The 23,632-nt window shown below is 44.1% G+C and overlaps 7 protein-coding genes across 7 annotated transcripts; 4 read left to right on the forward strand and 3 right to left on the reverse strand.

Annotated features, from left to right (window-relative positions):
- Positions 1–5,149: 5,149 nt before the first annotated feature.
- Positions 5,150–6,793, forward strand: N7481_004933 (F-box protein; the record flags this gene model as incomplete). The annotated part of the gene is made up of 1 exon (XM_057264152.1): positions 5,150–6,793. One exon carries the CDS (start codon positions 5,150–5,152, stop codon positions 6,791–6,793), a length of 1,644 nt encoding a protein of 547 aa, XP_057121872.1.
- A 1,092-nt stretch (positions 6,794–7,885) lies between these two features.
- N7481_004934 (heme-dependent oxidative N-demethylase family protein) lies at positions 7,886–9,138 on the reverse strand (the record flags this gene model as incomplete). Its single annotated transcript, XM_057264153.1, has 4 exons — positions 7,886–8,239; positions 8,290–8,813; positions 8,863–9,001; positions 9,055–9,138. The coding sequence occupies 4 exons, from the start codon at positions 9,136–9,138 to the stop codon at positions 7,886–7,888; spliced, it is 1,101 nt and encodes a 366-aa protein (XP_057121873.1).
- A 1,068-nt stretch (positions 9,139–10,206) lies between these two features.
- On the forward strand, positions 10,207–11,563 carry N7481_004935 (FMN-dependent dehydrogenase; the record flags this gene model as incomplete). The annotated part of the gene is made up of 3 exons (XM_057264154.1): positions 10,207–10,233; positions 10,285–10,610; positions 10,666–11,563. The coding sequence occupies 3 exons, from the start codon at positions 10,207–10,209 to the stop codon at positions 11,561–11,563; spliced, it is 1,251 nt and encodes a 416-aa protein (XP_057121874.1).
- A 2,577-nt stretch (positions 11,564–14,140) lies between these two features.
- Positions 14,141–15,064, forward strand: N7481_004936 (class I SAM-dependent methyltransferase; the record flags this gene model as incomplete). The annotated part of the gene is made up of 3 exons (XM_057264155.1): positions 14,141–14,261; positions 14,306–14,843; positions 14,893–15,064. The coding sequence occupies 3 exons, from the start codon at positions 14,141–14,143 to the stop codon at positions 15,062–15,064; spliced, it is 831 nt and encodes a 276-aa protein (XP_057121875.1).
- A 1,394-nt stretch (positions 15,065–16,458) lies between these two features.
- N7481_004937 (amidase) lies at positions 16,459–18,625 on the reverse strand (the record flags this gene model as incomplete). Its single annotated transcript, XM_057264156.1, has 9 exons — positions 16,459–16,571; positions 16,643–17,072; positions 17,137–17,184; positions 17,234–17,521; positions 17,577–17,668; positions 17,747–17,803; positions 17,875–17,956; positions 18,017–18,295; positions 18,347–18,625. 9 exons carry the CDS (start codon positions 18,623–18,625, stop codon positions 16,459–16,461), a joined length of 1,668 nt encoding a protein of 555 aa, XP_057121876.1.
- Positions 18,626–20,397: 1,772 nt separating this feature from the next.
- Positions 20,398–21,779, reverse strand: N7481_004938 (MFS general substrate transporter; the record flags this gene model as incomplete). Its single annotated transcript, XM_057264157.1, has 2 exons — positions 20,398–21,521; positions 21,626–21,779. The coding sequence occupies 2 exons, from the start codon at positions 21,777–21,779 to the stop codon at positions 20,398–20,400; spliced, it is 1,278 nt and encodes a 425-aa protein (XP_057121877.1).
- A 734-nt stretch (positions 21,780–22,513) lies between these two features.
- N7481_004939 (MDR family NADPH-dependent oxidoreductase) lies at positions 22,514–23,598 on the forward strand (the record flags this gene model as incomplete). The annotated part of the gene is made up of 2 exons (XM_057264158.1): positions 22,514–23,207; positions 23,252–23,598. 2 exons carry the CDS (start codon positions 22,514–22,516, stop codon positions 23,596–23,598), a joined length of 1,041 nt encoding a protein of 346 aa, XP_057121878.1.
- Between the last annotated feature and the right edge of the window lie 34 nt (positions 23,599–23,632).

The following is a 23,632-nucleotide window of genomic DNA, read 5'->3' on the forward strand; positions in this document are numbered from 1 at the left end:
AAAGAGTCTAGCTAGTATACCTATCCTATTTATACCTAAAAAGGACAGAGGACTATATCTCTATATTAATTATTAAGGGTTAAATAAAGTTTCTGTTAAAAATTAGTATCTTCTGCCCCTTATCTTAGAGATCTTTAACTATCTTTCTAGAGCTAGGTATCTTAGTAAAATTAATATATAAGATATATACTATAGGATCTGTATTTAAGAAGAAGAAAAATAGAAAATAGCTTTCTATATAAAATATAGCTATTTTAAATATATAGTTATACTATTTAGCCTTACTAATATACTGGTAATATTCTAAAGCTATATTTATACTATACTTTATAGTCTTCTTAATATTATTTATATTATATATCTAGATAATATTCTTATCTTCTCTAAAACCTATAAAGAGTATACAGAATACCTTAGTCTTATACTTAAAAGACTAAGAAAAGCCTAGCTATTTATTAAAGTCTCTAAATATTAATTCTATAAAAAAGAAGTTAAATTCCTTAGCTTTATTATTAGTTAAAACAGTATCTCTATAGACCTAGAATAGGTTTAAGCTATCTAAGAATAGGAGTAGCCTATATCCTATAGAGATATCTAAGTCTTTCTAGGATTCTATAACTTCTATTAAAGGTTTATTAAAAAATACTCCTTAATTATATTACTACTCTTAGAATTCCTTAAAGAAAGTAAGGATAGAAAGAAACCAGAGAATATTAAGCTAGATAACTATAAATTAAAAGCGTTTTAAGACCTTATTAATACCTTTTTAACTATACTTCTTTTATAATACTTTAATTTAGAGAGACTTATCTAACTTAAGACTAATACCTTAGGTTTTAGAATAGCTAGAATCCTTTTATAACCAGATAATTAAGGAATATAGTATTCTATTGTCTTTTAGTTAAAGAAATTCTTACCTATAGAACAGAACTATATAATACTAGATTAAGAGCTATTTATAATTATTTATTTATTTAAGCACTAGTATTAATATCTTAAGGGAAGCCGGTATTAAGTTAAAGTCTTAACTAACTATTATAATTTAAAGTTATTTATAGACTAACTAAAGATTAATAGAAGATAAGCCTAATAGTATCTATCCTTAATATTTTTTAATTTTATAATCTATTACTGTTTAGATAAGATAAATCTAGTAGATAGATTATCCTAAACTTCTGGTAAAGAGAAGCCTCTACTAACTAAGAAGATTTTAGGCCTAATTTATAAGCGAATTATAGCCGTATTATTTATAAAAGTATAGTAGTTTTCTGTAGGTATAAGACTATCTAGAAAGGAAAGCAGAGAGAAGTAGGGATTAATAATTATAATTATATTAGCCTATAAAAGTCTATTACTATCCTTCTCTCTAACTATAAGTAGCTTAGCCAGTAACCTAGAGTTAGAGCTAAACCAGATTTAAAACAATACTACTATCCCTATAGATCAGAAAAATCTAGAAGAGGCTATAGATAAGTTTAGTAAAGTTGATTATTTAGATCTAAAGAATAATAAAGAAGATTTCCTAAGTTAGGGCTATAATATAACTAAGTTTTTCCTAAGTTAGGGCTATAATATAATATATTATAAGGTTTTAAGTTACTCTTAATTTATACCCTCTTAAATAGTATTTACTATAACTATAAATAAAGATCTACTTATAGATAAATCCCTAAGAAAACTAAAACTATTAATTAAAGAACTCTAAGATAAGGATAAAATAATCTAAAAGAGAATTAATATAACCCTAGAAGACGTTCTATAGGGAAAGCATTAGAGTATTAACTCTAAGAAGCTCCTGTATTATAAAGAATATCTCTATATCCCTGTTATAGAGAATCTAAGGCAAAAACTAATTAAGCTTTATTATAATAAGTAACTTACAGAATATTTTAGAAGAATATATATAGAAGAGCTTCTAAAAAGAAAATTCTATTAGGAAAAGCTACTAAAGGACGTACGAAAATACGTTATAATATACCTAATATATTAAGGAGTTAAAGCACTAAGGTATTAACCTTATAGAAAACTCTAATCTCTTCTAATTCTCTATTAACTATTTACAGAGCTAAGTATAGACTTTATTATAGGACTCCCTATTATAATCTTTAAAAGTAAAGAATATAATATAATTTTAGTAATTATCTGTTAACTTATAAAATTCTCCTAATTCTTCCCTATATTAATAATAATATTAGCAGAAGACTTTACTAAGCTTTTCTTTAATTAAATTAAACTTAAATATAGAAATCCAGAAGGAATTATATCTAATTAAGGATCTATCTTTATAAGCAGATTTTAGTTATAACTCTATTACTATTCTAAGATTAAGCTATAATTTTCTACTATATTCTATCCCTAAACTAACAGACAGACAGAAAGACTTAATTAAGTCTTAGAAGATTATCTTAGGTATTTTATTAATAGAGAGTAATTAAATTAGGCTTAACTCCTTAAGATAGTACAGTTTATATATAATAATATTATTAATATATCTACTAATAAGACCTCTTTCTGTATACTGCTAGAATATAATTCTGACTTCTAAGTCTGAGCCCTAGATAAAGTATTTAAGAAAAAAACCCTAAGTACTAAAGAGTAGATAATTTACCTTTAAAATATTTATAAAGAGACTATAAGAAAGCTTTAAATTATATAGGAATTATAGTAGAAGTTATATAATAAGATCTATAAGCTAAAGAACTTTAAAGTTAGAAGTCTTATATCTCTCTTAATAAAAAACCTCTGCTTTAAAGCTAAAGAAAAGAAGTTATCTCTCTGGTAAATCAGATTCTTCTATATCCTTATAAAGATTAGTATTTAGGTATACTGTATCATATTACTAAAAAAATATTTAAGACTATATAATATCTTTTCTGTTTCTCTTCTTAAGCTATAGAATAGCTAAAATAAAGATAATTTACTAATACTAATACTAAAACTTAAAGACAAAGAGGAATAGAAAGTTAAGGAGATTTAAGGTAAAAGAATCTTTAATAGAGTATTATACTACTATATAAAATAAGCTAGATAGCCCTTAGAATATAACTAATAGAAACCTATAGAGTACTTAGAAAATACAAAAGATATAATATCTTTATTTAGAAAAATATAAACTTAAAAAACTATATTCTAACGATAACAAAGTACTCCTAAAACTCCTTTAAACTATATCTAAATTAATACCAAAAAGAAAAGCTATTAGACTCCTGCCAAATAAGACTGTTTAACTATAAAAAGAGAGAATAAGTAAGACAAAGAATAAAGACTACTACAGAAGCCTATATAAATCTAAAAGTACCTTAATCTAGTTAATAATCTATACTATAGCCAGAGTTAAAATAATACTATTCAGAGTTATATTATACTTAAACCCTACTATAATCTCTAAGAAGAAAGATTAAATAGTACTCTACTAGAGATTAAAACCAGTATTACTAATCTACAGCTGTAGAAGGTTACTAAAATAACTAAAGAGCTAAGCAGAAGGTAAGCTAGTCTTAGTATTTAATTTCTTTTGTTATTTAACGATAAATACAGTATATCTCTTTATAGCTTAATCTATATTCTGTATATTAAAATAGAGCTTATACTAAGAGAGATAGACAGAGATTATCTTCTAAAATAATACTAAAAGATAAGCAGATCCCTTAATAACTATAGTCTTACTTTCTATACTCTAGATAGGTATAGTACTACTAATAACAGTAACAGTAGTACCACTACCCTAAACTTTATATATCTAGTCGAAGATTAACTAGAGCTAGTATAAATCGCTATAGATCCTATAGGGTATCTAAGGTAAATCAGTATTAAATCAAACATAAATCAGAAGAATCTTATACCTAGAAGTAAGTCTTTCTATCCCTCTTATATAGAGTATAGATAATTAAGTTAGAATAATCCTAGTTATATTAGATTATAGGAACAGTACTAACAGGAGAATAAAGGGCTGCTTTGGCTATATACTTAATACAGAAGGTAAATAAAAGACAGATAATTTAATTATAGAGAGGATAAGGACTAAGGACAGTACTGACCATACTTCTAGGACTATTATTATTATTACTATCTCTACCTACAGCTCTAGTATAATCTTTACCTTTAGCCGCACAATAACTACCCTAATAACTACTAGAAGGACGAACAGTACCTACAGAAGAAGGACTACCAAATTCAGCAGTAGCAGGACTAGTAGCAGCAGATATAGCAAAGGATTATAATTTAACGATAAAAGAAAGGGACAAGATAAGATAAAGATAAGAGAAAAGTAAGAGTTAAGGACAGAAAGATAGAAGCCTTTATCTTAGAGATATTAAAGAGATTATATTGCTTTGTTTATATCTATATACAAACGCACCCAAAGCAGCACCTACCCCAGGCCTTTGTACAAGATAATACCATTCAGCTCAGATCACCTAACCTAATTCTGACCTTTGTTGGTGGTCGAGTCGACCATCTCTGAGAGAAGAGGATAAATTATCACAGGATTCAAAGTATACGATACCCCAGACTCTCAAGGCCGATTCATGGACGAATCCCCTTTGAGTTACCTGCATATCGATATCTACCCGAACCCTAATGTATTTAAGATCCCACAAGCATTCTGAATTCTTGATCTTCTCAAGAATCAGTCTCTGTATCGACTGCCTAATCTGATCTCTACCGTCCGATATCCTTGCCTAGTCACAGGTCTCTAGCCTGACAACTTAGTAACCATTACAAATGGCATGCTAGTTCGGATTAGGCCTATATTATACTATATACCACTTCTTTACTGTCTTTATGCGCCATCAACCAATTATCACGCATAGTAGGTGTGGGTATTCGGTATTGTGCTAAAAAAGGGCGCTAAAATGGCAAGCGGACGGACGAGGGGATACAAACAACAGCAATGTTAATGCCGTGCAACAATAGAGGCTGAGCTGAGAGGGGAAAAAATAGCGGGGCTAACTGTGGGGTGGAGACCAATGGTTGATTATTACTTGTAATTACGGAGTATTCCTAGTGTCGGTTGCAATAGGGGTCTGAGACGTCGATCGGTTTTAGCCAATACATAAATTTGAGGGTCAAAAATCAGGGTCTTCCCTGCTCTGATAGCTTTGTTTCCTTCCAATGTTTAACCACTTCCCCTTCCTTCCGACACAACATAATGACACCCCTTCCAATGCTTGATCTCCCTGTGGAGCTGGTTCATACGATATTATCGTATCTCCCCAATAGCGATATCAAGTCCCTCCGCCTTGTCTCTAAGCAATACTGCGATTCGGTGCAGCTCCGACTCTCCAGAGTGTTCTTGTCAGCCAATCCTCTCAACATCAAATTCTTTCGCGCCGTTGCAGATCACGAGGAATTTCGCCACAATATAACTGAAATCATCTGGGATGATGCACGGCTTTCCCACGGCGGTGACGATATTATCCATCCCGAGCAGGGCATCTGGTTACCAAACACCGATATAAGTGACAATGAAATTGACGAGTTCAACGAGGAAGAAGACTGGGACGAAGGGTTGGAAGATCCATATTTTCGAGAGGAGGACTATGATCGTGTTCAGCTCGTGATACGAAGTAGGAGATTCAAGAGGCAAAGGTGCCCCCACTGGTTTAAGGCTGCATGCAAGCAATCTTTAGAGCGTACGATTGACCGGCGCTCAGGGAGTTCCCTTTTACCTGTGGAATGTCCCAGTATACAAGACCTGTGTGAAGTTGGGCCCTCATTGGGCGAGTGTTGGGAATATTATCGCCAATTAGTCAAAAAACAAGATGATGTTCTTGCCGGAGGCTATGACGAAGAGGCGTTTGTGTATGGACTCGAAAAGTTCACCGCACTGAGAAGAGTCACAGTGACCCCGAGTACCCACAACATGCTCTTTGGTCCATTTTACCAAACTCCGATGATTCGAGCTTTTCCACCTGGGTTTTTCTATCCTATCCCCTTTGGATGGCCAACATCCCTTACAGAAGAGCCAGAAGATGTACCCGCATTTCCCTGGCAAGCTGTTGATGAAAGGCAAAGAGAAAAATACCGTGGATTCCGCATTGCGATACGTGCACTTGCCCAACATAAACACGATGTAGTGGAGCTGAGTCTCGATGCTAGGCTGCGGTTCACGGGAATCAATTGCAGGATATTCGAAGATCCTTGTCCGGAATACGATAATTTCGTCGAGGTTCTTAAGCACCCAGGATTCCGGCGCCTCGATCTTCCTCTCATATTTGGTGGAACCGGGTCCGAACCTAGGTGGCAATCCTTCAGAAACAGAAAACTTCGTGCCGCACTAAGTGAAGCGGGTGATCTAGAAGAGTTCAGGTTCTATACCGCTGGACTGAATGGTTACTTTGAAGGCGACGAGCCACCGATTAGCACCGTACCTGTTCTCCTGGAGAGTATGTTTCCTCTTGAGAAATGGCACAAACTTCGCCACTTCGAGTTATCACGATTCATTGTCAGCCAGACCAATGTTATCTCATGCCTTTCAAAATTGCCAGATACGGTTGTTTCCGTCAAGCTGAGCCTCCTGGTATTTGTTGATGGTGAATATTCGTGGCATGTCTTCTTAGAAGAGGTGCGCATGCAAATACAGGAAAAGACCCTGTGGCTTAATAGCCGACCCAATGTTATTATTGGTACTGAGAAGGATATGTGTGGTAACGGTGACGTTATCTGGTTTGAGAAGGAGATACATGCTTTCTTATACGAGGATACAGAGAATCCATTTGAGTCCCCGCCAGACATCGGCCCTAAATTTGAATGGGGGACATGGAAGGATGCACTTGATCCCTATTCAGCTTGACTTCTGGCAGTTTTCTCTTCTAGTTAACGATCCATTGGTCTTTCTTGCGCAAATAGCAATTTAGATTTCCTATTTGGAGATTGTATAATTCAGAGATATCGTAGATACCCACAAACTAGAAAAAAAAGATTTCAATGAACTTTCAAGCTAACAACTACTCAATCTTTCTCGCCCACATGCTTTCGAGCCAGCGTCTCAGTTTCAGACGCTTGATAGCATGGAATCTAAGCAGCTAAACTAATAGTTAGACGTGTTGATGTCAGGACAAAAGCAATATGTTCACTCACATGTAGGGGTGGAGATCGCCACGCAGTAGGATTTGCTTTGCAAGACGGTGCAGGGGTACGCGTAGTTGTTAGTCCACGTCCCCTCAGCATGGCTCCTCAAAACCATGGCTTTAATTTGCTTCATTCGCGAGAGTATGTGTCGCAAATTTATCACAATAGTAACCGCGGTCGTACTTTTTGACGACCAAGCCATTTTCGTGGCTTCACCTCCGCCTCCAATCATTGCGAATACATAACTGTCATCTGTTGGCTGGGATATATGCCAAAGCCCAATCCTTCTAGCGTGTTGGACTCATCTGCAAACCTACATGTCTCTCAGACAAAATGGTACTGTATAGTAACATTTTTTTCATTACTATCCTATGTGGCTTCTTGGGCGGTTGCAACATGGTGAGCTCTGTCCCTGGAGCGTTTCTTTAAGTTCCGATTCGGCTTCCTGACTGGCAACATATGCTGTTGCTCGATGACGGGTGTTTTCTGAGGCCATTTAGTCGACTCCCCCAGTACCTCAAGAACTCTCAAAACTGACCAAAGAATTTCTGGGATTGATCCTGGTCGTTTCATTGATATTCTGAGCAGAGACCCCGTATGCATTGACCGGCTCTTACGTAGCGCGTCTGAAATAAATGTGATCACTCAGGGGCCGACTAGGAGGGAGAAGGAAGGATGTTTTCTCTTATTGGAAGGCAATTGATAGAGCTGGATTATGGAACCAAATCTGTAATTAGTCGCTGAGCTTCTTTGGCTTGGGGAGATCTCAGGATGATTGGACAGTGAAACACGAAGGTGAAGGCCACAAGCTAACCTATGCCACGGTTGTATCTCCAGGGCCACCCCGCAACCAAGGCAGAACCTTCCTACCCCAATATTGCCGCATCTTATACTTTCCAAGACCTTCGGGCATTGACTCGATAGCGTCAGCCAGAGCATCGCCTTCTCCCTTTGCACGCACCTCGTCAAGTCTGGTCATGTAGCTACGGACGGTGAAAATTATTGCTCGGGATCTGGGCAAAGCAGTCAAGGTCTGATGCTCAACACGGAGATAGCATTGAGTAAGTGGAGGGTTGTATTTTTCGTCATTGACAGCCTGATCTGTTTCAGGGTAAAAGTTATTCCCATCGGTGCGGAACAGGTCTGCGCCGTCGACCTGAAGAGACCACTGATGGTTGTTAGGGAGTTTTTGACCAATAGATTGCGGGAACAGCTTACGTTCATACGTCCGATGAACTGGCCCGGTTTCATACGGGAAAAGTATCGGTCCACACTGGCACCCAACTTCTTATCATAACCAGGAACAGGTTGGTGAATCTCCCTCACTGACTCACCAACTCTCGCAGGGCTCAAGAAACCACCTGGAAAACAAGCAATATATCCACGTAGACGGAACTGCCCATCCGGATCAGGACACATGAAGTAGAAATCCTCCTCGACATTGTTAGAAATGTAACGAAGCATAACAGCAGGACTGAGACCGGCCGTCATAGATGGATAATTAGAGCCGGTTGTGACGTTCTCAACAACATTTCCGCACACCTTGAACATGGTCGGGAAACGCTGAGGGAGATACTTAATCATGATCTCCTCATAGAGCTCTTTAATCGCTGGATCCACGATGTTGCCTGTTCCGATGGTGAGTTCTGGTTTCTCTTCAACGAGAATGCGTCGTTCTTCGAGTCGCTTCAGGTATCCGGAGTCGATTCGAATCCAGTTAGAGCGGGTTTGTTTTTGGATTCCTAGTCCGTTGGTATTGGTTTGATTGATCTTTAAAATGTGAACACATACCCATGGTTACATGACCCTGTGTTCTATATGGCTTGTAGTCAATCGGAGGGGCTGTTTTGAAGTCAAAGCTTTTCAAAGGCTCAACAACATAAGATGGATCAAGGTCAGAGCCAATTAGGGAAGAAAAAATGCCATAATACTATCCAAAGCTGTCAGAAGAAATACGATCGTCCTCAAAATCTGGCAACATACAGCAAATTTGCCCTGAAACCCTTTCAGGAGAGCCTTCACGGCCACAAAGCCCAGTATAAGCAGCAATATAATGATGGAATACATTGAAGAGAAGGAAAGAGTAGAAGGTTTAGTTTTTGTGATGGCAGATGGGAAACCTGGGTGATCTCGACATTTATACCTCCATCTTCATCTACGTCCTCAACAGCTAGAGTCTGTCATTTTGACCTATATTAACCTACCATCCAAACGGCCCCCATCTGCAATTTGCACGCATTATTTGTAGGAAGATGGTGATTATGGCCGATATCGGTAATAAGCAAAAAGAGCATCGCTGTTGGTCCAAAATTATTACACTGGCATATAGAGCGGCGAAAATAGTTGCCCGCTCCGCCACTAGGTATGCAGATCTAGGCTTATAGCTCAATGAGGGGCAGAAAACTATTTTTGCATCTGAAATCAACAACTGTGACTCTAAATGAATGATATAGCCCATGTGAAAGATTATTCGGGGCTTTAGATTACAGGCTAAGTCCTAGTGGCGCTCAGCAATCAGAACGGTAATGATACCTTACTATATACAGGCAGAGTAAATCCTGGTACCTGAAAGTCCTGTATATGTATAGACAAGACGATAATATTATTTTAAGTGATTCTGATAAATGATATATATACTATCCGCCAGAGATATCTCTGCAACCAGGAATCGAAATACTAGAGCCCATACACGAACATGCCATATTATAATCGGACTCCGACGCTCCATGAACCCCACATTTAGCCAATAGTATTAAAAGTACTAGGATTGTTCTGTTTCCGATGGGGGAAGAAATGTCTTAAATTAAATGTAACCTTATTCGTACTAATGTCATCCCGTGGGGGCGAAATGAACATGCGTCCGAGGTCGGATACGAAGTTAATAACGTCATACGTAGCAGTGCAGGCCCCCTTGGCTGCTTGTGCGTGACAAAGGAGAACCGAAGTCGGGGCTATGTAGTGGACCTAGGCTTTTTGTTTTACGAGATAGTGAAGAGTTGCTAGAATACTGGCGGCCTTTTTTTTTCTATTTATTGCCAGTGTCTCAGTAGTGCACATATCACCTGAATGGCTTTTTCAGACAGATTTCTTTACAAAATCGTAAAGAATCAGTTGGAAATGCGAGACACCGTCATTATGGGCAATAACTCTGACTCTCACAACGTATGTATCCAAGCCTATATGCACCAACGATACCCGATTTAACATTTTTAGAAATCCACCACCCCCTTCTCTAGTTATCAGCATGAGATTTATATAGCAGGCACAAATGGATTGAAGCCCATCATGACAACCAACCCCAATCTCTGGGAAGATGCAGCAAAGCAGGCGATGGAGCCCATGAACTTTGACTACGCTAAGGGCGGAGCTGGGGCGGGCGATACCGTCAGGAAAAACCGCGAGGCATTTGATAAATGGAATATCATTCCCCGGATGGTGAGATCGAATACTAAACGGAATACTGGAGTAAAGATTCTTGGTCAGGAATGGCCTTCTCCCGTGGCAATTGCACCTGTCGGAGTGAATAGAATTTTTCATGCGTGAGTGACTTCTCTTCATCAAGGTTGGATAGATTGCATTCTAACATTATTGCAGTGATGGAGAGAAAGGAGTAGCTCATGCAGCTGGTAAAACTGGTATTCCCTACGTTCTCTCTACTTTTGCTTCTGAAAGCCCAGAGATCGTGGCCAAAGCCCAGGACGAAGCAGCTGGTCATGATGACAGCATTAGGTGGCTCCAGCTTTACTGGCCCCAGTCCGTCGACCACGATATAACACGTTCTATTCTGCGTCGCGCCAAAGCAGCACGCTACACAGCTCTTGTCATTACATTGGACATCTTCTCCATGAGCTGGCGTCCCATGGACCTCGATAATGCCTATCTTCCCCTCTATAAAGGATACAGCACAGCTCTCGGCTTCACTGATCCTGTCTTTCGACAGAAGTTTGCAGAAAAGTATGGCCATGAGGCAGACGAAGATATCCTTAAGGGCGCATTCGAATGGGAAAATACTATCTTTCCCAATTTAGCGCATTCATGGCCTGAGCTCGCGTTCCTGCGTAAAGAGTGGGATGGACATATTCTTGTAAAAGGAATACAGACAGCGACTGATGCCGAGATGGCCGTTCAAGCTGGCGTCGACGGTATCATTGTCTCAAACCACGGTGGCAGGCAATATGATGGCGCCTATGGTTCTTTGGATGTTTTGCAAGAGATTGCAGAGGCTGTAGGAGATCGTGTCGATGTTCTTTTCGACAGTGGTATTCGTACTGGCGCAGATGTGATGAAGGCTCTTGCACTTGGTGCAAAGGCTGTGTTTGTTGGCCGACCTATCGTTTATGGATTGGGTGCAAAGGGAAAAGAGGGTGTGTTGCATGTGCTTCGTTGCCTTTTGGCGGACTTCGAGATCAACCTTGGTATTACCGGTGTTCAAAATGCGACGGACTTGAAACCGGGCAATTTGCGGGCTCATCACATGAAAGCTTTCTTGTAGTTATCAGATCAAGGCCAAGATATATTCAATTGATGAACGGTAGACAGCATACCTTTTTAAGAACCCTCTTTCTACCTGATAATGAATTTGAGCCATAATAATTATAGTATTGAGGATTCTGATAATGCCTCATGCTACTAGGGCGCATGAAGTCGAATAGGTCAACGTCGGAATAGCACCAGACAGCCTAAGAAATCAAATATCCTTCTCATGTCATGTCGTAATCTGATTTACCTTGTTCTGCGCAATCTATCTAGTGGCTTTGAACCCGTCCTGTCTACCTACATGAGCCTTTCGCAGCGGTGCTGATCTAAGATTTTGTTTCATGTGCCCTATCAGAAATTCTGCATATCAGATAGTTGCCTTTTTTTCAGCATCTAGGTGTTGCAAGGTATATACTGCAAATAACATTTATGCCATTTCTCCCTCAAATTTTCAAAGTCACACAAATTGATGAACAGCATCCCCGATACCATTCTGTTTATCCCTGGAATTGATCAGAAATTTAATACAGTTGGCATCAATTTGGATCTTCACAAGATCACCTCGCCCTAGCTGACTGACTAAAAACACTATTCCGCCTAAGGTGATCCCCAAAACGAATGAATGAAAACGGTATCAAAATCATGGCCAAACTCGCAAATCCGAGAATGCTGGTCGCCCAATGCGTCCCCAACCGCGCATAAATTGCCGACGTAGCAAGCGGCAACAACGCACCTGATACACTTCTTGTACAGCTCGCAGCTCCAAGCGCACTCGCCGCATAGGTTCCATACGCGTCAGCAAGATAGTTTATTAGCGCCATGAAAATGAGCAGAAAGCCAATGCCAAATGGGATGCCAGAGAGCATGGGCCAGATCCAGTGAATGGATGGCTGGGCGCACCATGCGAGCCAGAAGAGGGAGATAGTATATAATGGTCCGCCAACGCAGGCCAGAGGAAGGCGGCGATATTCTTCGATCTTCACCCAAGGTTTGGCTTGAGACTGAGCGCGTAGATAGATGGAGTCGTAGACAAGGTAGAAAATAAATGAGAGGAGAGCGCCGATACCAACTATGGTTTGTCAACCGTGGATGCTTGATCGAAGAGGTGGAGGGGGGGCTGGGCATACTTGGGATGAATGCTAGACCGCACTGTCCGGTACTAAAGCCGTATATTCCTGTGCGTATTATTATCGAGATCAATCGGACATAGGTACCAGCATACCTTTGAATATAATGGGATATGCCTCAAAGAAGAGGTAAAATATGGAATAAGTCAAAGAGAGATAGATACAGGAAAATAAAACAATTGACTCGGAATAAATCATTCGGATAGGGCGTGTCAATACTCGCGTGGCAAGGTCTCGCAGGCCGGGAGTAGCTGGGCCAGCATCGACAGATGTGGGATTATGAATCTCATTATGTTTTCGCAGCAATACAGGACGAAATGTTTCTGTCCACCATATTAGGAGCGATAAAAGAATTGTGATCGAATCACTTACCTGGGAGAAATATCAGCGCAGGCCATGAAGCCCCAGCAATTATCAATGCAATCCAAAAACTCCACCGCCAATTGACATTAGAGATAAAGCCGGATATTAGCGGTCCCATAGTAGGGCCGAGCGTTGTAGCCTAATCAAGTAAGTATCCTGACACCCCAAATGGTGAGATTTCTCACCGCCATATATCCAGCCATCGATCTTCCCCTTGTCTTAGGATCGGAAAAGATATCTGCATACAGCCCTCCAACAACAGCTGTTGGCGAAGAAGCAAAGATACCAGAGAAAAGTCTGAAAATAACAATGGCCGCAAAATTGGGCGCAACAGCACAAGCGAGACTGAAGATTGTATATCCTGCGAATGTCCATATCATCACCGGGCGCCTGCCATACGTCTCTGATAATGGACCGAAAAGGATAGGCCCGAGAATATATCCGATCAAGTAAGTAGTCATTGGCAGTACGAGCTGTTGCTGGTCTGTTATACTAAAATCGGCAGCGATGAAGTCGATGGCGCCGCTAGGAAGGGCGGATCCAAGGGTACTATTCAGAACTATCACCAAGCCAGTAATGAAGACAAAAAGCTTTTTTTTCTATCAAGTTGGCATGTTAGCTTATTTAGTTGCGTAGGGAGGTAATATTTTACTGTTGTCCAACTGTATGGATTAAGATTGGATTCCTCGATCATATTGGCGGAGCGGTCAGAGCTATGTTGTAGCATTTCAGACAAAGTAAAATTATTCATATCCAGAGCACCTGTCTTGTCACAAAGATATTAGAAATACCAACGACAGTGACAGCCAGCCCGATATCGGTGTCTAAAGAAGTGTGAATGCTTCAGAGGCGTCAATTGCTCGAGACCCGCCGATCCCGGCCCCACCGACCCACGTATAGTTTTTGTATTTAGGTTTTGGCTAGTAGCGGCCCGCAACGGAAATCCGGCGGTCCACACCCAAAAATACGAAACCACGTCATCAGCTCGTTGCAAGACTCCGACACCGGAGCTGTACATGACTCGTCTGTCTGAGATGGCCTTATAACCCTACTGGACCCCAGCCCTGTTGTGCTTTGTATGACTGAGAGAGAACCGAGAAAGCATGGCGGAGCAACAAAAGCAGAAAGACATCTGGTCAGCCGAACTTTACGGCGAAAAGGTGGCTCCATTTGTTGCAACTTCAACTACGAAGGTACTCGCTTGGTTGGACCCGAAGCCAACAGGTAAGCCTCCAGATGACAATGGCCGAACGTTAATAACAAGGTAGATGAAATACTTGATATAGGCTCTGGGGAGGGCCCTTTGACAGCCTGCATAGCTCCCCATGTCAAACGAATCGTGGGAATCGACGGTTCACCTAACATGATTGAGCACTTCAAAAAAGCCTACCCACATATCGAATCGAGGGTAGTCGATTGCAGACGGCTAGATCAAGAGCCCAGTCTTACAAACGGGAGTTTCAACAAGGTATTTTCGAACGCTGCCTTGCATTGGATTCTGAGAGACCCCGAAACCAGGTCAAATACTATGAAGGGCTGCTTCGAGGCGCTCAAACCAGGCGGTCTTCTCGTCAATGAGTCTGGTGCGTTGGGAAATGTGGCCGAGGTTCATTCTGCTATTATCAGTGGACTGGTCACTCAAGGTATTCCTGTCACGCAGGCGCGAAACGCATCGCCTTGGTGGTTCCCATCGCTGCAGGCCATGAAGGACCTTGTTGAAGGAGCGGGGTTTACTTGGGTCAAGGGCGAGGTCCAACTCAGACAGACAACACTGACCGAGAATAAGAATGGTGGCGTGGAAGGCTGGTGGGTCTGACACCAATATTAAATTGACGAGACGGCTGATGGTGTATAGGATTCGTCTGTTTGGTGAGCCCTTTCTTGAACTCCTCCCGACCGCCCAAGCACGCGACGCAGCCGTCAAACATGCTGTTGACGTTCTCGAGGCTGTTGGAAGACAGCAGCACGATGGTTCTTTTACAGTAAACTACATTCGCCTTCGCTTTATTGCTAAGAAACCTGAGTGATATGTCCTTCGCACTGGGATATCCCAACGATCAGATATACTTCATGGTAATCATGATCCAAAGGCACCGTGAATCCACGTCGCTTTGTGAATGAAACAGACCCTTCTACATGAGTCTCGGCTGGAAGATGTTAAAGAAGAATATCTACAATCGAATCAATGAATTTCCGGGATATGAGCAGAGCGAATTTGTCGCCATCATCTTGGTAACATGAATTATCGTAGTTATATATGTAGATGAAATTTTATCGAAACATGGGAAGTACATGTTTTGTTCTGGTTTTGTGGAACCTCTCTAACTTGGGTGACGGCACCGGTTCGATTCAGGGGGTATTTGGTTGTACCTTCTTCGGAAAGATCTCGCTCATGTTGTCTTCACAGCCACAAACTCAGCCAGCGTGAATTCACGAGTGATTTCCAGACAATTTTTTTGCTCTACGCGAGATAGTACAGTTAATTATGGACTATGTCGCCTGGGGATGATGACACTATTTTTGCGTACTCTGTTGGCCATGTTGGACGAAATCAGAGCCCGGTGGTCTTGAAATTGAGGTCAGTGCGGTGAGGTGAATTGACGCGGCGCAGCGCCTCGTCCTCGGAGTCGCCTCAAGCGCATCAGCGCCAACGGTCGGAGTCAACAAGCTCAAGTTCTCCATCGAGTGTCAGTCGTAAACCCAATAAAAATCCTCTGAAAGCAGGAAGGCAGACAAGCACAAGAAATCTCCTCCGCCTGAGTGGACGGGGACAGAGGACCCGGGCCTGTTCACGGAAAGCTTTGCTGGTTTTCGTGATCTGGATAAAATAGGCATTCGACCAAAGAAAGCCTGTAATAGCCAGGCTTTGAGTCCTCTGATAAGTTTACAGAAGTTTGTCTCGTTCTGCGGCGGTCGGTAGCAAGGCAGGGGGGGGTATAGCGGGTACGTAGGAAGACTCGTGCCAGGCCGGGTGGATGTCGAGGAATGGATGGAACTCTAGGAGGATTACAGCAGAGACATCGCCCTTCAAGAAGAGTATAGCTTCTTCTAGTTGCTGTGTAAGCCATGAACCTTACCCTCAGCCGTGGCGTTTTAAGGTTTAAGGGTTTAAACCCCTAGGACGTTCAATGATTTAATGGGTCGAACCGCTTCTATTACTGTTCAGTCATTAGCCCTCACCATCGTTTCAGAATGCCCTAGAACTTCGACGTTTCCGCAACCAATTTGTTTATTTCTTTTTCTTATCTAGTTTTCACCATCTAGTTGACCACTACCACCAATAAGGCCTCACACTTCCTTCTACTGGCAAGACTTTATTTGCAAATTACCCCAGTGTGGTATAATCGGTCCTAGAACTGGGGCCATCCCCACTTGAATCCGTATTTAAGAACCATGCCCCACTGGGGATCGGTTATTCCAATCACCCCAGAGTCGCCTGGACCTCTTCCGCAATCGCCAGAACTTTTTCCTCCTCCAGCCTTCTGCAAATAACCTGGACACCGACTGGGGAGCCATGGAACAAATCTGGGTTATCTGAAAGGACAAAAAAAACAGAGTTGTCCATTAGTAACAGTAGCAGGTCATTTGAAGTTAGGGTCACTTACATTGCTTCCAAATTGCAGCGTCAAGGTCACCAGAAGGAGAGTAGTCTTCAACTAGGATATCCTGAGCTTTATCCACCTTGGTGACTGGTACCGCCACCGTGCTGAAATCCAGCACGTTGTAAACGCCGGTGTAGCCAAAATACATGCCCTCCGAAGGCTGATACGCGGTGGTTGGGGAGGCGGGGGCAATGATTGCGTCAACGGGCTGGCCAGAGCGCGTGCATGCGGCCGTCGAGTTCCAATATTCAAGGTAGCGCACCTGGTAGTCATATCGCTGCTGTTGGATTGTCCAGAGATCATTGACGGTGCCAACGGGAAGATGACCGAGATTCTCGCCATACGACACTGCCAGCTGAGGCACCGGTGGCTCACCGCTTTGTTCAAGGGTTCGATGGATATCAATGCCCCCATCTGCAGCAAACGTGTTCCACTAATAGTCCCGAGGCTATCATTATTTACTCTCTAATCCTTAGTGAGGATCGTTGGGGACTTACCAAAATGTGAAAGGCCTCCGAATGAGGAGGAGGCGACCATTCGATGACCTGCAGAGAGTCAATACTGCTCGTTATTTGAAGAAACGGATCCATTAACCTCGTATCCTGCTTCCTCCAGCGCGTGCACCGTCTGCTCAATGGCTCTCGCCACTGGTGGGTGCGGTTTTACAACCCCATCATGTCGCAGAACACCGAAGGTGAGTCTTTTGGTGGCCATTTTCTCGCGGACCTCATCCTCTATCTCTAAGCGCCATGGAACCTGGATTACTTTGGGATCAGTCAGCCAAGGGGAGTGCTCCAATACCTTCTGCACAACAAATCGAAGGTCGGAGATGTTGTGACCCATGGGGCCGATGACGGACGGAACGGTCTCATGACCTTCCATCTAATTACACCAGATGTCAGCGGACATTCGGACGAAGCGGAGTCATTGCGCCTACACTATTGGCCACTTTAAGGTAGGGGAGTCGCCCATGAGAGGGCTTCAAGCCGGAGATTCCTGTAAATGAACAAGGCAGACGGATCGAGGCTCCTGCTCGTCAGAAGGCCCCACTGTCAGCTCCCGAACGGTGGACTCTTGGATAGAGATATGCTGCGGAAAGGAACTGACCAACGTCCGATCCAAATCCTAAAATACTGCCTCGAAGGCTTAAAAGAGCAGCTTCTCCTATGTGTTCCAACCGTAGCGTAGATCAGCAGGCGCTTTCGTCCCCCAGAAAAAGTCTAATCCATACTTACCTCCAGAAGATCCACCGGAAGACAGCAATCGATTATGAGGGTTGGTAGTATAGCCCACGGTATTATTATTGGTCTCGATGGCCTGGCGTCACACCGCGCAATCAGCATTGACTTCCATATGCGCAGGGGCCACCGAACATACCATCAAGCTGCTGGGAACGTTTGTTTTCGCAATGATGATAGCTCCCATGTCTTTCAATGCTTTTACCAGCCAGGATTCGGTCTCCTCAGTCTCAACTGCGCCCAGCCAGGCGACATATCCTAGAGAGGTCTCGGCGCCCTCCACCCGGAATGAATCTTTGAGTGAGATAGGAAGGCCGTGCAAAGGACCGATGGGTTTTTTATGCGTACGATAGTACTCATCCAGCTCCTCTGCGCGACTGAGCGCCTGCGGAAAGAGAATTTCACTGAGGCAATTAACCTGTGACGGTGATTAGGCAGTGATGTCGGGGAGGGCTTTCGGACTACTCACAAGTTGATGGGCAATTGTAGCCCGATGACAGAAAGCCTTCGTAACCTCCGTTGCAGATAACTCCCCAGCGGTGAGCTTGGACCGCAGAACTTCCGCAGAGTGGTTCTCGGTGATATCCAGCTCCGCAGGCGACAGGAATGTCTGAATGAAGTCGGTCACATTTGGTAATTTCTCCGCCGATGGGACCGATTCAATCTGGAAAGAAACTGGCAACAACTCCTGCAGCGCTGCTCGTTTCAGCTCTGCAATGGACTGCCATGATGGCTTCTCGACTGTCATATTGTGGGCGTTGTAACTTCTAGTTAACGAAAAAGGGGAAATTCTTGCACAAGGAATCCGAAAAAAAAGAGGAAGAGCGAATAGTCAACGTGTTCAAAGAATCCTCTGCGAGCAGCGAAGAATATTTGCTGGCTACATCGTATCCGCGTCGCTATTAGCCTTTTTAAGGACAGCAAGAGCATACTCGGTCGGGCCCGAACTGGAATGACATACACTTCAAACTTCAAATTTACCAAACGGTAATTTTCTCTAGTACAATTATTAAAATACGGAGTAACAAATGGAAATAACTGGAATTGTTTCGCATGATTATCGGCGAAACCACGGCACTTCCCAAAGCTTAGACCCCCAAACGACCAGTAGATCACTTGCAATTGCCGGACTAGTTCTCATTGCCAGATCTATCTTCTTGCTGTGTCTGTTGAAGACTCCCCATACTACATAGAGGCATCGCCATTGTGCCATCCTGGCCCAAAGCCGTGGTAAAGCAGCTCCACTGCCCTGTGGATCCTGACAATACTATTGAAAGAGACTCGTCAATGCAACACTAATACCCGCCGTCTGGACCTGCTAATGAATCCCCCGGGCCCTCTGGCACAAGGATCGCTGAAAGGATCCTGAAATTACGGTTTGAACTGGCCACCAAGCAGCTTTGCCCTTGACGCTTTCTGAATGCTCTCTTTGGCGACCGGTCCGGTGGAAGCGAAGCTGAAGATGGGCCCACTGGAACCCCTGAGAAGAAACTAACTGGAAACATTCATGTCTAAGGCTTCCGGAGACAAATAGGAACTCATGTCATTGAAGATCCCTCCGATTTCGAGGAATCTTGATACGGCCCTGAGTACTTCGTTCTTCCACTGGTGGGGCGCTAAACACAAGGATCGCACTTCTTTGCGCACGGTCCTAGAAGTAATACTAATGGAGATCTTTCCATGCGATCTTAATTTGGAGCTGACTATTTTTCGCCCTCTGCAAGACCCGCATGCGATAAAAATTGCCGATAGGACAATTTTATGATCGCCGATGGGGCTTTAATAAAAACCCGCCGATAGAGCTTTTTTTAAAAAAGAAATATTTGTGGCGACAGTGCCAAGTGAACGATTGCATTGTCCTGGTGGGAAGATGTCGCCTGGGGCAGACAGCAAGCCCCGCAACCAGTAAGAAGACGTGACAGGCTCAGCACACTCGGTATGGTTATCGCTTTTGGGTTTTTAGTGGCGAGACAGCGTCTTCTATACGTTTTACTGGCTTTGCGCTATTTCTTCCGTCTTCTACGGCTTTCTTCGGGATCGCGAAGTCCTTGCTTCATTCGGAGCAGCGCCTACATGTAACCAAGGCTTCAATAGTCAGGACGTATCAGGTTAATGAAATCGAATTTTTTGACGGATTCATGGAACTCGGTAAGACTAATACGTTAATCCGTTTATTCGCGAGCATGATGTCAGTCGAACAGGATCGTCACATTTCAAGGTGCCTAAACTTAACCTACGAACAGATGTGATGATTGAAGAGGTCTAGCGTGAACTGTCTATTAAGAGGCTAGGACACCAGATCCAACCGGTCCGGGTGAATTAACAGGTTTTTTATTCCGTTATCAAATCTATCCAGTCGATGCAGCCTTTTGGCCTTCGAGGCATCGAAGCCAGTCGTTGCCCAATATTGATCTAACCACACCACCTCCTTTGTCTCTCTACCAAACTCATTCAACCGCCACTAGATCCACGCGTCTGGATTGTTACCATCCCACCTTTCCCGTTTCTCTTTTTTCATCTCTATGCTTTCGCCATCAAGGCTGGGGCCTTCGTCAACCGGGCCACCATCATTGCCGCTGCAGCGACAACCACGCAGCAGGCGCAGAACAGCTGGGTGCCGAGCCAGCCATAGGATTGTAATATAGCCCCAGCCACCGGAGTTCCCACCAGCAACCCTAGCCCCGCAAAAAAGAAACTCATGCCCATGCGGGTACCGACCACCTGGAGACTCGGCGACAGGCTCACGACGGTGGTGGGAGGTAGTGAGACAAATGTCCCGGAGAAGAAGCCGTAGAGAATGCAATAGATAATGATGCCGGGCATGTCGGTGATGGCGATCCAACAGTAGGCCAGTAGGGCTGAGATCAGTGCGCAGGGGAGAAGCATGTTCAGCGGACCGGTCTTATCGGCAAGGAAGTTGGGAATGATCCGCCCAAAGACGGACCCTGCGTTCATTATGGGCAGCATGTAGAAGGCAAGGCTGGCTGACATGCCCCCTTTGCTGGTGGCATAAGACCCCACGTAGAAGAAGGGGATGTAGAGGCCCATGAATCCGAAGAATTCGCCCAGGTTAAACATAGTGAAGGGTAGTTCCAGGAAGGCCCGGGGCTCTAGTAGACGGCGTTTCTGTGGAGGCAGGACCCGCACGCGCATCACCGCGATGCAGATCAGCATCATGCCCAGCATCAGGAACGCAATCACACGCGTGGCCCAACCAAATCCAATGCGTGGCTGCAACCGAGCGAAGACGATCGGGTAGATGATGCCTCCCAGACTGCTTCCCGAGGCGGCGATGCCCGTCGCAAAGGACTTTTTGGTGGTGAAGTAGGTAGAGACAATGGCCACGCTGGGGATAAAGAGACAGCCGCTCCCCAGGCCGATTGTTATGCCATGGGCCAACATCACCTGCCAGAAATCGGTGCACAGGCTGGTCATGAACATGCCAAAGACTACTAGAAACGATCCCACGGCCAGTAAGACGTAGAAGTAGCCGGCGTCGAACAATGGACCCGTGGCAACCCCGACGATGAGCAGGAGACAGGCTTGGACGGAGCCAATCCAGGAGATGTCTGAATTGGATACATTCCGCAACAGGTCGTCTTTGTAGTATGTCTGAAATGCCCCAAAGGAATTGATGACCCCCCCTGGGAATAATCAGTTTGGTGTTGCGAGGTCAAGAAAACGGGAAAGGGCCAAGGCAAAGGGAAGCCGCGCACATACCAGGTGTTGAGAAAGAGCAGAAATGAACCCAACACTTGCAACCAGGCCTTCAGCCCACCATTGGGGATTTCGTTCGATTGCTTTGACGGGGGTGGTTTCGGGCTTGCCTCCTCGGCGTCGGAGGCCGGAGCCATTGCCAGCATCTCCGTAGGGTAATTATTAGAAGCAGAAGACATGGACATTCTTTGGAGGATAAGGTCCAATTTCCAACGGCGGACCAAGGAGACGAGATGTGGGATGGTTTTCAGTATTCAACACAAGCCGGAGTATATTTAAAGGAGACATGATACCTAGGGCCAATAAATCATCCGGGAGTGCATTCCCTAGCTGGGTACCGCAGAATTCGTCATCAAGGTCCATACGGAGGCCGAGAGAGGCCGACGGCGGCGAGAAAAATGAATTAAAAAATTAGTAAAAGAAGGAATGAAACAAACGGAGGCAGGTAACGCCGAGAAAAAAAAGCGCCGCGGGAGAGGCGTCATGTCCTGCAGGGTCTGTGGAGCTCTGCCAAGAACAACAAAACCTAGAACGAAGAAGGTTAAAGCGTCGATCATATCTCGTATTGTGCACGGCCCACGCCACCCGTCCGCCGCCCGTCCCCACACCCGTCCCGCATTCTTATGTTGACTGCGGTATTTTTTTTTTGGGCCATAGCCGAGGCCGAAGCCGAAGGCCCACTACGCCCTAGAGGCCTGCATTGCACGCACAGGCACCAAGTCAAAGTGCCAATCGTCAATACAAATGGAGATTATGTCTTCAGTTTCCTCGTTACCTTGCTCTATCCCAACTGCCTTGATTCTGCCCTTGTTGTAAGATTTGAATTCTCTCTATATCAATATATATATATCTAAACACCAACCCTTCTTATCCCTTTAATCAAAGAGGAAACGAAAAACAAAAACAAAAACAAAAAAACATGTCCGATCAAACAGTGACTTTTCGGGAACACTCCAACAACCCGTCCGACGTCGTTCGAGTCATCGAGTATGACTTCAGGCAGACCGAGTTAGGCCCGGAAGAGGTGTGCATCCAGTTTCTTGCGGCCCCCATTAACCCGCAGGACCTGCTCGTAATTTCTGGAAAATATCCCGTCCAGCCGGCCCAGCGGTGCGAGGGGGAGCCCATTCCAGGCTATGACGGCGTGGCTCGGGTGGAGCGCATCGGATCTGCCGTGACAAAGTTACAGCCAGGCGATCAGGTTATCCCCCGCCAGCATGGCCTGGGCACCTGGCGATCGCAGGCAATCGTCCCTGCCAGCTCCCTGCTCCGTGTCCCCTCATCGCATCTCGACCCCGTCAGTGCCGCCATTCTCAAGATGGGATGTGGACCCGCCTACCTGCTCCTTCAGAGCAGGCAAGATCTGCGGCCGGGCGACTGGGTCGTGCTCAACGCTGCCACGGGCGTGATCGCTCAGATGGTTATTCAATTCGCTCGACTCCGTGGATGCCACTCTCTCAGCATCATACGGGACCGGGAAGATGTGGATTCGACCCGGAAGCAGCTGCTCACCTTGGGAGCCGACCTGGTGGTAACCGAAACGGAGCTTGCCGGTCAGGGATCAGTCCTGGCGGCGGAGAAGCGCATTGTGCTGGCTCTTGATGCCGTGTTCGGCAGCTCTGGGGGGGGCGCTTGGCAGGTTTACTGACCACTGGAGGCACCTACGTCAACTACGGGTCTCTTGGAGGTGCAACTGAGGCCATTGGATTGACACAGGAGCTTATTTTCTGGAAACAAGTTACATTCAAACACTTTCGGCTGTCACAAGCGCTAGATCACTTCTCAAAGTCTCAGCAAGAAGATTTGATGACTTGGTTTTGTCGCTTGTTCGAAACCGGCTCGCTTATAACGCCTGCAGTGGACCGGGTGTCATGGGAAACAGGGCCAAGTCTGGAGGCGGCCGTGAAGCAGGCATTGCAAAATGCCTCGCCCGGGGCTAAGCAGCAAGTGGGGTTGCGCAAGCAGGTCTTTGTGTTCGGACCCGGAAATGAACGACCCATATAGTGTGTATGTAGTTTGTGTTGAGGAATCTCATTCG

Source organism: Penicillium waksmanii, assembly GCF_028829765.1.
Source record: "Penicillium waksmanii strain IBT 27052 chromosome Unknown utg000005l:1.0-5232799.0:1.0-5237142.0, whole genome shotgun sequence".
Classification (NCBI taxonomy): Eukaryota; Fungi; Ascomycota; class Eurotiomycetes; order Eurotiales; family Aspergillaceae; genus Penicillium; species Penicillium waksmanii.